Source organism: Pagrus pagrus, assembly GCF_965226575.1.
Source record: "Pagrus pagrus genome assembly, chromosome: 8".
Lineage (NCBI taxonomy): Eukaryota > Metazoa > Chordata > Actinopteri > Spariformes > Sparidae > Pagrus > Pagrus pagrus.
Window position 1 is genome coordinate 31664815 of NC_140192.1, and position 15507 is coordinate 31680321.

Here is a 15507-nt window from a genome sequence, read left to right on the forward strand (position 1 = left end):
TATGGTCTGTTCGTAAAACTGCTTCTCTCAAAATACACCAGTTTACCATATTAGCCAGCTATTTGAATAGTCAGCTATTTAGGACGCCATCATATGTATGTATAATTAATCTTAAGTAATCCTAAAAAGAGTTCTCGTAGTTTAGATTCTTTTCAATTTAATATTAGCGGACATGTTATATAGTACAACAGTGTAGGAGTGTTACGATAGTTGAGTGGTTAAGTACACTGCCAGATATTGCATTTTAAACCACACGGAGTTGCCGCATTATCGCCGCAGCGGAGGTTCGCTAATTCTCCACCGTTGGTTGTTCACACAGAGCCGAGCAGCAAAAGGAATGGCATCATTTCTTTAGCTGCACCAAGAAAATGCTTCAAGTACTGGTCCTAACAGTCGCATGTTAGCCTAAACGCCACCCATCACATAAGCTCCCATCACTCCCCTAACCCCAGACTTCATTTTTTACTCTTTTTTTTTAACATAGCAACAGTCCTGTGTTGTCTTCGAGAGAATCAATAACATTTGTATGCCCCAAAAACATATTCAGATGTAACTTTATGTCCTGTAAACACATTTAGTTCTCCATCCTTATCCAGTTTTCTGTAAGTATTATAATTTTTGCAGAGATGATGGAACTCCTTTCTCTTAGGCCAGGTACTTCAAATGACTGTAAATGGCACAATTCTGATGTAACAGAGGCTATTTCTGGTTGTTTTCAGGAATATTTGTCACTCAATAAAATGCAACCAACATTGTGGCATTAAAATAAATTGAAAGTAGTTTCAAGGTCTTTGAAAAGCTGTATTTACTGTCAGATAAGTAATTGTGCCATTCTTTCTACAGGACAATCACTGCCAAAACAGTAGAGGACTGTGACATCAGCAGCCTAACCTGTTGGCCAACACTGATCTGTGTTTATAATCAGTCAAGAAACCTCTGGACGTCCTTCCTGTATAGTTGTTTGTGCCAATTGCACTGTATATTGTCTAAATGATAAAAGGTATACTATTTTTGTAGTGTTATTTATTTACATGTTTTCCATAAAATGTAATAAGCAAGAGTCTAACCTAACTCAGTTGTTATCATTAGTGCATCATGTAAAGTGTAAGAACGGTTGGTTGTTTATGCTGGAAGTGTAAAGAAAAGGCATTTATCGTGTTCAAGACTTTATTCAAACAATTTAGAGATAATGCAAAACAAGGAGTAAATACAGAACGAGAAATAAATAGCGTCAGGCAGAGTTCAACACTTGATGTGACTGCTCCAAACGTGGACCTTGAATTCTGGCCTGTAAAGCAACAGATGAGCGACATGATTAGATATTTTTATGGAACAGAGCTCGACTGTCCTCAGCACACTGTGAACATATACACCTACAATGTTCAATACTTTAGACATTCCTGGACAAAACTGTACAGATGTCCCAGTTTATATTACATTTTTTTGAAGTACCAGCCCTTTATCTTTCTTTATATTTTTCTACTTACTGTGTTTATTGTTATGCACCAAAACACAAATTCAAATTGTGGAAACTAGTTGGCAAAAAATGGGATTCTGATTAGGGCACTTGTGTGTCCAAGGTACATGCCTGGTCAATATACTGTACAAACACAAATATTGGTAGGTGGTGTTTATCAGAAAAAAGTAATGTTCTACTTTTGATGCTGACCTGCTCATGTGCAATCCTTTGAGCTTGAAGATCTTCTACTCAGTGTATGAACATCTGCTCATCCGCTCTGGCATGTCTTCGTCATCAGAGTCAACAGTGCCCTTCGTGGAAGCTCTAACATGCAAAAAATCATATTATCATGAGTCCAATACAATATTCACGTTTGTCTGTGAATCACTGAGGGAAACAGAAGAAACTTGTAGCAGGCCCACCACTAATCTTGATGTTTTAGCTTTGCCCTATCTAACGTTACCATAGCCAGCTGCTGCTAGCTAAGCAGCAATGAGTTACAACATCAAAATACACTTTCAAAACAATTTCTGAATGCTAACAAAGCTAGCTTGACAGCTATCAGTACTAGCAATGCCTATGTTGGTTGTTTATGTTTAATATGATATTAGGTGTTTACTTACTGGTGAATGAGATTTGAGGTGGTTACTTGTAGTTAGATGTTGTGATGAAAGAGGGGCGACCCCCATTCCGAAGGACCGCCATTCCGACGGTCCGCCATTCTGACCGGGTAAGGGTTAGGGTTAGGGTTTCAGGTTTGGAATGGCACCCTTCTTTCAAAAATAATTAAGGGCCGGCACACCGAAACATGAAAGTGAACGTTCGGAATGCCGCCCTGGAACCGTGATGAAAACAGTGCACCGATACACTCTTCTCTCACCGCTCTTGAGGACTCGGACCTCGTCGGTGGTATTTGGCAGTTGTCGGACGGTGCACGTTCATGGTTTGGGGGGAGTGGCTTTTGGGAGAGGCCAATTTGTAGTGATTTACATGTCTTAATCACTTTTTATTGTCCGTATGTGAGCAGATTGTAATGTAATGTGACAAGAAAGGGGAGGCCTTCCCCGTCTCTCTTGGTTTACCCCAAGCCTGTACACAATTTGTTTGTATAGCATGCCATTTTTATTTATTTTTCAAAATTAAATTCTACTGCGACACACCAGTTCAGGAGTTCCACTCATTCGGTGAGCAGGGTGTCTCTCGCACACATCTATGGAGCTTACGACAAAGTGTTCACACTCCTTTAACTGGCCAATAGAAGGTCCTTCTCCCACAGTGTCACCCAGCGTCTGATCAGTGTATGCCATCTTACGGTGATGTCAGTGGGTTCGTGTAAGCTTACTTGAAAATATCAAAGGTTCGGCCAGGTGGGTCAAGTCAGGGATAATGCCTGACGAGTTGTCCATCATCAGGAATGAATGTGTGGCGTGGAGGCCTGAACCGTCCAATGTGCAGCCAAAAATGTTTTTTCACCAAATGCAAATCTGCATTCTGATTGGCCATGACTCTTCTGTATTATTAACCATTTGTGGCCTGGGTTACATAATGACCCCATGTCTGTGGATATAGAACATTCTGATGTAACAGTAATGGTAATGATCAAGACTATCTATTATACACTGTTGCTCTTTCGGCCACCTCCCTCCCATTGTCCCTCTTATAAAATGGTCTCCATTGACACTGTAAACAGTTGAGCTACATGCTAATATGTGCAGAAAACCAACACATTCTGCATCAAAGGCTCTGCTATAATTAAGCAGCTATTCTTCCATTTCTATGCCCCAAGCAGTTGAGACCTAATGAGTTTTGTAATCGGATGGGTGGCCTTGTTGATTTAATGCATGTCCAACAAGCATTTCACAGCCGCAGGGTAACCATTAATGAATCAAGAGCAGAGTATAAAGCATGCTGCTCTGAAAGCTTAAAGGCTTCTGAGGGACAGGACATGTGGTAGTCAGTGCTTGTATCAAAGTGACTCAAATGGGGACAAGTTATCAAAAAGCAGCTTATTAGTGTATGCAGTGTGCTGGCTTATAATTAGGGCCCCAACTCTGACACGCACACACTTACAGTACACACACTAACCCTATTGCCTAAAAATAATAAACATTTACAATTAACATACTAATCACAACAACAAGGAAACATTCATAATGAATGTGCAAACTGTTATTAACAACACAAAATGTTCATGCTGAACACATCCTGCGAAATGGCCACTGTCCACAATATAATGGCCTAGATTAATATTAGAATGGCCTCAGTTTAACTGTTATTTTTTGGGCTTTATTGCTGAAACAAGTTTTATGACAGAAATACTGTATATACATCAGCATTAGAGAAGAAAGCGTGGGTTTTAGATTAAGAGCAGCAGACTTTGAAACCACAACTGCCCGCTACATCTTTCAACTATCCAACCCCAAAGAGGAGAGGGGAGAGATCCAGGGTGGCAGAAATGCTAATCCAGCTGGAGTTTAGGTCTGCGCCTGGCTATTGTCTGGTTGCCGGAAGATGAACAAGACAAATGAGACTCAACAGAAATCTAAGCCACTCACATCTTTACAGAGACTTGTCTCCACCACAACATCTCAGATTAAGCTGCTGCAATCGACGGGCAGACCCTGCCCTGAGCCAACATCTAGCAGGACTACAGCAGGACGAGGAGAAAAAGACTCTGCTTGATGCTCACAAAGTTGATGGCCAGTAAATAAAAGTTTGTGTTTATTACTCAGTAAAGTCTCCTCTATCACATGTAAAATATCCTAAAAGTGCCAAGTGGTTGAAAATATTTCCTGGCACTTTCCTGCTTCTGCCCGATTATAAAGCAGCTGATAGAGAAGAAATGAACGTGAACTAATTCATTTTAATCTGTGTGACGTGAACTTTGACCTAGCTCTTGTTATATGTAAGCTTGCACAACACTGCACAAAACTACACTATCTTAAAAAGTATAAAAGGTACATTTAAAATGTAAAAAAAGTTTTTTTGAGGAATACCTGGAATATGACATTATTAAAAACCCTCTTATGCATCCACGGGTCAGGAATTTCTGTACTGCCTACAACTCCATGTCTCACATAAAACACTTTCTGGTTAATTGTTCATAGAAATGAACCCTTTGTTGAACATCAGATAAGATGATGTGAACAAATCAAGTTTTGACAATAGAATTTCAGTATTTTTCAGTACCTTCCACCACTTGGATTTCTTTGGACTTTTGATATGCTATAAATGACATATTTGTGAGAGTAGAACAGATTGAAGAGTTTCTGTGTGAGGTTCTGACCAGTCATGAAAAAGCAAGAACATGGACCTGATAAGCTTTTCTAATGTCAAGAATGTAGTTTCAAGCTCACCTCTTCATTGCCTGTTCTATGTTGTTGTGAAAAGACGACCTATTCTAAAATAATGATACACAGTCTTTATATTCTTTAAGAAAAAATGTAAAGAGAGAATGTAAAACGGACAACAAGAAAATCACAATTTGGTTTTTAAAGATTTCTATGAATGTAAAATATCACCTAACTGCGTGTTAAGTACAACAAGAACAACAAACCACAACCTGAGAAAATTTCACTTTTTCAGTGTCACTGCTAGTGCTATCAATCCTGGTTTGGGGGGCAAGTCTTGTTTTTGTTTTTTCTTTTCAGGCTGGATTCTCATGAGACAGACAAATTTCAATGACCCATGTCGGCACATCTGCTGATGATACAGATGTGGGGACTGATGTCCTTTATGCTTTATTGCTGCTTAAAATACACACAGAAATCATGTTCGGCTGTCGTCTGCTCTTGTCAAAGGGAACGTAAAACAATACTATGTTTCCATGGTTACGTATCTTACCACTTTAAAATGTTTTGTATTCACATTGTGTCAGAATAGGTTTTAGATTAATTTAACACTGACCTGGTGTAAATGTAAAAAGTGTTTTCTTTTTCTCACGAAAACTGATTTTCATGTAAGCCAGCTCCTCTAGGGAGTCATTTGGTTTCATCCTTCTGCCGGCCCTCTGGTTGTATTGTCTCTGTTTCCTTAGAGAATCTCCATGTTTAAATCAATTGTTTCAGCTTCATGTAGAGTGGCAGTAGCCTGACATATGGGAAGGCACTGCTAGAAACAGTTTGGAAAAGGGCAGGCACTTTCATAAAGTACTTGGCATGTGATTAAACAAAGCATCTCTCTATCATTGCTATGATGGGCTAACTTCAAGTCAAGAGAAAAGGCTACAGTACTGTTCTTTGTACTCCCTCAATGAAATATACTCTCCAGTTCTGATGGAACTGATGCTACAGCAGCGTCTACACTGACCTTTTGAGGAGCCGCCATTGTTGTTTTTAAACAAACAGTCGCTTTTCTCACTGGTCATCACAACCTAAACCACACCTGTAGCTGCCATTACTTCCTCGTAGGACACTGATTGGTTCAACAACTGTGTTCAGCCAGAAGTTTATAGCTTGAAGCCTGGCAAGATGGATTTGTGAGATCAGGCTATCATGTGGATCCAGCTGCCTTGCAGGGAAAGATGGAAGGTGCAGTGCATTAACAATCTGTTGTGCCTCTTTCTAGCTAATGAAGCTAATGCTTCATCAAGCACTATTTACACAGACTAAAGTGCCTACTGACTCACAGCATGCTAGCCCGGTTAACCAAAACTCACCATCAGTAAGAAACACAACAAAAAGTTGTATTTGAATTCATAATAATAAATCAGCTTCTAGACCTGCAAAGTGAAAATCAGCAGGTATGGTTCGTTAGATTGTTTGTAGTAAGTGCAAATTGTGTTAATTACTTCATTAACAATAAGCTGCATCGTCATACTAGTTAAGTCAGTGCTTGGGATGGGAGGAGATAACATTTTATCGCAATAGAAACACATTAATCTGAAATATCCTCACCAGTGTATAGACACTAAAACTACTTGGTTAGGTGTAGGTAAACATCAAAGTTGGTTTAAATCCCTACGTTACCTCGGTAATTTATTAGCTTATGTATGTGATGTAACATCCCTCCATTAGTTGGTTAAAATAACTCAACATAGAATTCTGGTTTCACGCCGGACACAAACAGCATTCTCCTGAATGGTCCATCCATCCATGACCTCCTACCTATACAGACCGTTCACTATTTATACTACTTCTCCTCACTTCCCCCTTTTCTGCTGTAATAATTACTTAAGCTGCCCTACAACAAACATACATATGGGTCGTAATAAGCTGCCTTTATTTTCGATAGTTGTTTCTGATCAGGACAGGCTCTTTTCATCTGATATCTGCGGTTGATGTGGTAGTGACAGCTCATATGAACTTCTCATATTTGTGGACGTCTGGACCCAGCTTTGAAAAATTGTGCAGGCTGTGTTCCTTTGGTTTACTAAAGCCATCATTAGCAACAGACGACTAAACAGGAAATAGAACAAATCAAAAAATGTACAGGCTTCATGAGGTCCTGAGGTGACATGACCTAAAAATTACATATTTATTTAAACTATCAGAAACATTTGTGATAATGTAGATACACAACTAAAAAAAATATATATAAGAAATGTTACATAATATATCTTTAAGCAACACTGTCAATGCAAGACTTTTGCTTAAATAAAGGATCTGAGTATATATCATGATCGATATCATGGGTCAGAGGTTTGGGTTGATATCAGTTACCAAACAGTGTAGATCTGAAAAGCATGTGGTTGAGGTCTAATATATGAATTCCTTCTCCTTGTGACAGCGCAGGTGAGGGAGGCGTGGGTGGAGGCCAACAGTCCTCTAAAGCTCTGCATCGCTCTGCGTTCCACAGAGACTCACAGTTTGCTGGTTAATCCTCTGATTTATTTGGTTATAAACAAAATGACAAACCCCTAAAAGATTTGTTCAAATCCCTCTTGAAGTGACACCTTTCCTGCATATTCCAGTTTACACTGACATACTGTATGTTACAGTATAGAACATACATCCTCAGTGATCCAATCACAAGTGGACAGCTCTAAGTACAGGTGTGAATGCCCTCAAAATGCATTGAGATCACATCACTCAGACCACATTCAGAGGCTTGCATGTGACTGCAATATTTTAGCAGTGTGTAGGCACATGTGTCCTGGACCGTATTAAAAGGTATAGTTGGTAATGTTGGAGAGCTAGCAAGATTTGAAAGTGGCACCTCGTCTAAGCTCCATCCCAGAGGGGGGTGCAGGCAGGACGAGACATGAAGGCATCTGATTGGTTCTTTCAACTCGAGCCGAGAGGGAGAGATTGGTCAGAGTTTTTACAGGCCTGCAGCTGCCACAGAGGCCTGATTTATTTCGTTCCTTTTTCTGAACACATTATGTATGGACCACTCTCAGGGTGGGAAGACCATTTCACCCAGTATAACAAAAAGTGTTTCTGACCAGGATTACCAACTATACCTTTGAAGGATCGTCTGTGCATAACCTGCCAAACACTATAGCATTTATAGCCAAAGCTGATTTGCAAAGCCCGTGCTTAGGCAGGCCTTTAACCCTTGTATAGTGTTCGGGTCTGTGGGACCCGTTTTCATTTTTTATCAAAAGACTCAAAACTCAGACTCTTTGGCCTTGGCTCATTTTCTGTGAAGAACATATATCAGAACACATTTTCAATGACCACACACTGTACACCCCCCCCTACACATTTACATTACATACATGGATGTTCGGGTCCACTGGACCCAGGACGCGCGATGCGCGTGTGTGTGTGCGCGCGTTGTGTTTCTGCCCCTGCCGTTCCCGCACAAGGTTGCAACATTGTTGCAAAATTCAAACACCAACACCGTCTGCTCTCACATTCCCGCACATTATACCCTCTGTCTTGCGGGAACCAATCTTTATTCAAAACGAGTAGCACTCACATAAATGTGATCTAACAAAGGTAAAGGGTAAATATTAACCATATATGCTGTTTATATTGCTTGTAATTGGGATGAAGTAAACATCTGTTGAGTATTTTAACATAAAATTGTTTGATTGAATTAAAAACCCAAAAATGCAGCGGGTCCACCAGACCCCCGAACACTGGCTGCATAACAAAAATATGAACACCACACAAGGCTTAAAATACATAAAACTCAACAAATACATAAAGTACAGTACAAACACACTCAGGAAATATAGATCAAGATTGTACAGACAGTACAATATAAAACACAAAGTGCAATACAAAACAATAAAACACCAAAAAACATGAAGCACAAGATCATTCATGAGTACAAACTGTTCCTCCATCAGAAGCTGTTTAAAAGGATCCCAGTCAGTTCAGCAGGGAAGGAATTCCACATTGTGAGGGAGTGAGTTAGGAGAAACTTTATGAAACGGTATCTATGAGAAATTAAACAGTTTGGGCCTTCTTTATAATTCAGCAAATGTTATTCATGTAGATATGTCTTACTTTGTGTAAAAAACATCATGCGTTTGATAGGTGACCAGCAGGAGTCACCAAAAAACACTGAATAACTGGCAGAGCCAGAACACCGAGGGTGTCATTGTGTACCAGTGATGTACGTGTTTATTTGCATACAGAGCGGGGAAGTGGGATCAGCTCACAAGGAGTCACTCGAGGGCATAAAGCTGTCACTTGTGATTGGATCACTGAGGATGGATGTCAATACCAGGTCTGAACCCCCTTGAACTGTCATTTCAATGAGATTTAAAGGCAATCATAATTAGCATATTGTGTCCTGTAGTTTGTGTTTCTGTCCTTTAGGACTTGCGGCCAGTTGTCTTTGCCTATCCCTGTGTCTATTGATTAGTATCAAGGCTGGGAAGCTTTGAATGTAAGATCAAGTAGACTTACTTGATACAGTTGATTAGGTTGCACACATAGGTCACTGACATCAAACAGAATGAAGACAGGCTGCAAATATTTGGACCAAAGCCTCCCCAGATTATCTTCCTCCTACAGTAGCTGTTTGTTTTTTTTATCTGTAGAGAAGTCCTGTACTGTTTTAACACAAGCTACATGCTTCTTATACCCATGGATTTTTGCAGTAAATGGCAACACAATGGCCTTCGTAAAGGATTTGGATAAACTGTGTCCTTGTTGCCTCGAACAATCACATTTCATTCGACTGACTTGATTTGGTTCAGTTTGGGCCCCAGCTACAGGCCCCTCACATCAGATACAATCATATCTGGGAGAGGGTCGCTGTCCGGGATGTCAAAGTGATCATTGCCCCTAACCCTGAGCTTTAAAGTGGTCTGTTTCCTTCTTTATCATGTCAGTACACATAAAGACAATCCTGTAACTTGAGATAGGGAGGCTCAAGGTCTAGTTCGAGCTACAAACTCTTATGAAGTATTGATTTTCCAATTCAACAAATTACAATAAGAGCTTCATCCTTGTGTTGTTTTCCATCTCTCAGGATACAGCTTCAGTTATGCATATTTTTTTATATTATACACAGAAACTAGCTTTCTCATTAAGGGCCTTTTGCAGTCTCATTTATTATGTTGTATTTTACTTGAGCTCCTTTATCACAGAGCTGTGTAAGTTAAAGCGTCTCATGCAGAGGCTTTTAAACATTCCATTTCCACCATGTAATGAACCATTTATTTTTCTGCCCCGTTCACAGCTAAAGATTTGTGGGAGGGAAAATCTCTCCCAGCAGCTTTCTCCCTGCTTGTAGGGTCTTATTTATTCTCTTTATTCCTTACAAAGGTTTTCACAGTCGGCACAAAGCCACAGGACCTAGCTGAGACTCACTCAATCTACCAACAGTGAGTCGAGCTGCTTATGAAGATAATGATGAAGTCTTAAAAGGCAAACAAGTTTGACTGACTCGCCCCTGCAGCTTTGAAGTGCTGCCTTTTCCCTGAGCGAGATAAGCTCAGCCACTGCCATGTGTGTACAGGATGTCGCACAGCTGAAGACTTTCTATCTGCATGCTGCTGGGCTTGTAGAGTTTGATAACTCTTCTTATCCTATCCATGTGTGACCCTCATTTTTTATCTCTTTTTTTTTTTTTCCATTTCTCTTTCCTCATGAATCGACATATCTGTCCGTCCAGCCAGCAGTATACCGAGGCGTGGGCCCGCCAGGTGCTCAGGTGTCTCTGGAGCAGCAGGCCTTCATGCTGTTGACAGAGCCAGAGAGGCAGACCATGGCCTACTACCTCCAGGAGTACCAGGAGGGTCACATAGGAGTGGAGCCACTGGCCATGGCTCTGTTTGAGCTCTTCAACACACATGCAAAGGTACAAAAGGGTGACTGTACAGCTGGTCTCTGTGAGGTCAAAGAGAGAGAGAGGTGTTTAGAGCCTGTGATTCAGAGGTACCTCATGAAAAAAACTCACCTATTCAGACATGTCTGGAACCATGCTAGGGAATTTTGTACACAAAGGTTTTGGTACCACTTCTTAGTAAGGCGCCCTTTTGTAAAGATCCCGACATCACTAATCAATAAATCATATGCTCTGACAAACTAAAAGAAAAGAAAAACATCCAGGATCTGTGGCTGTTGCAGGCCTCTAATGAGCCCATCCAATCATCTTGTTGGGCTTGTATGAAACGATTGGATAGGCTACCTGTCTGTCTACCTACATACCAGCCTGCCAGCACTCATTGCACATGACCAGTCTTCCACTGGTGATGTGTTGTGAAAGCTATTAGCGAGCTAGTGGCACAAGAATGGCAGAGAAAGTGGAGCCAAATACTAACAAGGTAGCTTGTGAGTACTAACAGTCGGCATGTTTGTTGTTTACATTCGGTATGATAATGCTAGGTATTTCCTACATGTGAATGAGACATGAGGTAGTTGGATTAGCGATGACATTGATGTGATGTACAGGCTACACAGCCTCTGAGCCTGTTATTCAGCAGCTTGATAACTCAGTAGCACAAAGCACACAGCCACTGAGCTAAAGAGCGAGTGAGTAGCAGCAGCAGCGACTCCTTTAGCAGCTAACGTTAGCTTAAAGCACACAGCTTCAGCAGTATCCGTTGTGCTAGGTAGCTAGGAAGACTGAGGTGCTTGTTTTTTTGTTTTTTTTTGCTTGTCTTGACATGATTGTTGCATTTAAGTTATTTGTGTATTTGTTAGTCTAAAATGAGCTTGATGAACATAGCGAACAAGCTACAGGGCAGCCTGAAGTCAGGCAGTGTGTGTTCGTGTGTTTTGGAGGACTGGCTCTGAAGGCAGGCCTGGAGGGAGACTTTCAAAATGTAGCTTGCTATTGCTAGTTGCTACATTCTTACCAAGCCCAGCTTTAAAACTAAGTGACAATCTACAACATTTGAATAATTTAAAACATATACATTATATATATACACCGATCAGGCATAACATTATGACCACCTGCCTAACATTGTGAAGGTTCCCCTTGTGCAGCCAAAACAGCTCTGACCTGTCAAGACATGAACTTAAGACCTCTGAGGGTGTCCTGTGGTGTCTGGCACCAGGGCGTTTTACAGTGGATCCTCTGGGTCCTGTATGTTGGGGGGTGGGGCCTCCATGGATCAGACCTGCTCCAGCACTTCTTACAGATGCTTGATCAGATTTGGATCTGGGGAATTTGGAGGCCCGGTCAACACCTTGGGCCCTTTATTGTGTTCCTCGAGCTGTTCCTGAGCAGTGTTTGCAGTGTGTCAGGGCTCATTGTCCTGCTGGGGGGCCACTGCCATCGGGTAGTGTTGTTGTGATGAGGGGGTGTACTTGGTCCACAACAGTGTTTGGATGGGTGGTGCGTGTCAAGTGGCATTCACATGAATGCCAGCACCAAAGGTTTCCCAGCAGAACATCGCATTGTGATGAGATGATCAATGTTATTCACGTCACCCATCAGCACAGTTTTAATGTTGTGGCTGATTTGTGTATATATGCAGTTTTCTGCTTTATTCCCTCATGTATGCTCTTATCCCAGTTTTGTTTTCTCTTCTCCTTCCCCCCAGTTGTCCATGTTGTCTGAGGTGAGGAGTCTGGTGGCTACCCAGGATCTGGAGTTGTACGACAGGCTGGTGGTGCACCATGAGAGGGAGGCCCACCAAGCCTGGCATGGAGGCCTTGGAGTGCTGCATCCACAGGGCCTCTGCAACCATGCAGCCCCTGTGATCCATGATGCAGGACACACAGTCCCTGCTACGGTACATCCCTTATTTTCTATGCCTGAAAATGTACATCCATTTTAATAATGTGAGCTTTGATCCTTCTATTTTCTAGTCTCATATCACTTTGCCATTATTGGAAGATGCATATAAACAATTCATAATAGAGCAGGTTAGGCACTGACAGGAAAACTCTCATGCTGGAATTTATCAGAGTTATTTTGTCCTAATGACCACCACTCTGCACCCTCTTGCTACATGGCTGCTTACCAAATCATCTGACAACAAATATTGATTTAAAATGATTTACGACAAGCAAAATGTAATTCACAATCTATGCCGGCTGGCTGGGATCAAAGTGCTGCTTGTTAATAATTTGATTAGTAATTAACAAAATGGACTGCACCTCTTTATTGTGGACTGAAAGCAGTCTGTTGTTCATTTGAAACAGACCTCTTTGGATGCTAATCAAAACTCAACAAAGCTGTTGAGGCTTTTCTTAATTTAATGCAAATGCCTGGAAGGTTTCTTGCCCCACTGTTTTTTTGAGGGTATTTTATGAGCTGACTTGTGAGTTTGGGGTAAATAAGCATCCCAGCAGGCGTTTTGCATCTAATCATTTTCATCCTATAACTATTACAGTGTCACTAAATAATGTTTTGACATTTTTTCATGCAAGAAATTAATTGTTTAGAGCTCCAATATTTTATCAAGATATCAAAATAACAAATGTGAGCATGGGTGAGAGCTCTGGAGATGACTGGCCAATCGGCGTCAAATGTCAACCTCAGTGGGAACAGTGTTCTCTCTGCATGCCTGTAGTAGTCACAGTTATTATTTACCTGACACCCATTGGTCTGGTATACGGAAGCACCTGAGTGAAAGATTTTTTTTTTCTCTGCGTGTGAAACCCATTGAAAAAAAGTGCATCCATTCAATGGTCCATTCTGATTCCATGTCTCCAGTCTCCCCCGGGATGAGCGAAAAGTTCTTCCGGAGGTGGGAGTTGAAGACCTGACGGACCGGGGCCTCCGCCAGACGTTCCCAGCTCACCCTCACTACTTGTTTGGGTTTCCCAGGTCTGTCTGGCAGCCTCCCCCGCCACCTGATCCAACTTACCACCAGGTGGTGATCAGTTGACAACTCCGCTCCTCTCTTCACCCGAGTGTCCAAGACATACGGCCGCAGGTCCGATGATATGACCACAAAGTCTATCATCGACCTTTGGCCTAAGGTGGCCTGGTACCAGGTACACTTATGAGCCACCCTATGCTCGAACATGGTGTTCGTTATGGCCAATCCATGACTTGCACAGAAGTCCAATAACAAAACCCCCTTCGGGTTCAGATCGGGCAGGCCGTTTCTCCCAATCATCCCCCTCCAAGTTTCCCACGTCACCCACGTGAGCGTTAAAGTCCCCCAGAAGAACTATGGAGTCCCCTGGTCGAGCCCCTTCCAGGACACCACCCAAGTCCTCCAAGAAGGCTGGGTATTCTGAGCTACTGTTCGGTGCATACGCACAAACAACAGTCAGAGCCTCCCCCCCCAGCGACCTGCAGTCGCATGGAGGCGACCCTCTCGTCCCTCGGGGAGAACTCCAACACAGCGGCGGCTCAGCCGGGAGCTTGTGAGTATCCCCATACCCGCCCAGCGCCTCTCACCCTGGGCAACCCCTCTCAAGGAGTTTGGTTCCAGAACCGTTGCTGTGCGTGGAGGGGAGACCAACTATATCTAGTTGGTACCGCTCTACCTCCTGCACCAACTCCGGTTCCTTCCCCACCATGGAGCACCAGGAAAAAAAAAAATTCTCACTTGCCCCTCAGGGCTTCCATACTGGTAAGCACCAGGATATTGGAGAGTGACTCTCTGGTCAGCCAAAATTGTATACAAGCTAAGTGTGACTGAATCCATCTAAAACATATACATATACGTGTTACATATGTTTGGTATTCAGGTAAACCAAAAGTAACGGAGAGTAATCAAGTTATATTACTGTAATATAGTGACACTTGGAATAGGTTACTGCCTACATTCTATAAACATTTATTTATTCACAGTTCCTCACAGTAACCCTCCAAACCCTGCATATAATGTGTGTGTGTCACTGCACATATCATCTTTTCCATTCTCACAGTCTCAGCCTCCTAGCATCAGTCTATGACATGGAGCAGCTCGTCTGTGGCAGGTCAGCGACTATGTAGTATTGATGTTTCACTGTGGCCCACATCAATCCACAAATACCTCATTCTGCTAGGTTACACTCTGCTTCTGATCCACTTTGTCCAGCAGTCTGGCTCCTAAAAGACACACCAGATCAACTTGATCTGACAGAACTGTTAGGTTTTAGCTTGAACAAAGTGTGGGTTATTTTCCTCTGCTTCACCATGCTGGCCTGAACAAACTGTTTGTGCCTACGGTTCTTTGGGTGCATTTATCTTGTCCTGGTTAGCTGTTTGGTGCTGCTATTAAAAGCTGGTGATGGTGTTTGTGTGTATCTGTGTAATTGCCCGTGCTGTGACACTCATTATTGTGGTTGTGAAATTACAACCTCTCGACAAAAAAGCTAATTGCATTTAATTGACAGTCACTTAGTTACTCAGCTAGAAACAGTAAGATTCATTGTGGCAACCGTGTTATGACACAGCATTGTCTCATTAGATAGATTTTTCTATGCAGGTTGGCTGTAAGATAGTCATTTAGAATAGCTGTAACTAAGGAACATGCCTTCCTGACAATTTTCATAACCCAGATGCATCTCTCACTCTCTCTCTCTCTCTCTCTCTCTCTCTCTCTCTCTCTCTCTCTCTCACACACACACACACTACTGTGATCACTGTAGTCATCAGCAAGACATGGGTCCCCCCATGGACCCAGTACCGGGTCTGGAATAACGGTGACATAATTAAACTGCCTGTACAAAGTTAATAAAACGCTGCAATGGTCCATTTTTTCAAATGTTTCTCAAAGTCCCTAACAGTACCAAAAGAACAGTCCAAGT

The 15507-nt window shown here is 41.9% G+C and overlaps 1 protein-coding gene across 6 annotated transcripts in view; it reads left to right on the forward strand.

Moving 5' to 3' along the window:
• The window catches only part of whrnb (whirlin b), a 177636-nt gene that overhangs the window by 116496 nt on the left and 45633 nt on the right, over positions 1–15507 (forward strand). For all 6 annotated transcript variants that reach the window (XM_084359805.1, XM_084359806.1, XM_084359807.1 and 3 more), the window contains exons 6-7: positions 10478–10663; positions 12357–12548. In XM_084359805.1, the coding sequence (XP_084215931.1) occupies positions 10478–10663; positions 12357–12548 (378 nt within the window). The remainder of the gene's footprint in view (positions 1–10477; positions 10664–12356; positions 12549–15507) is intronic.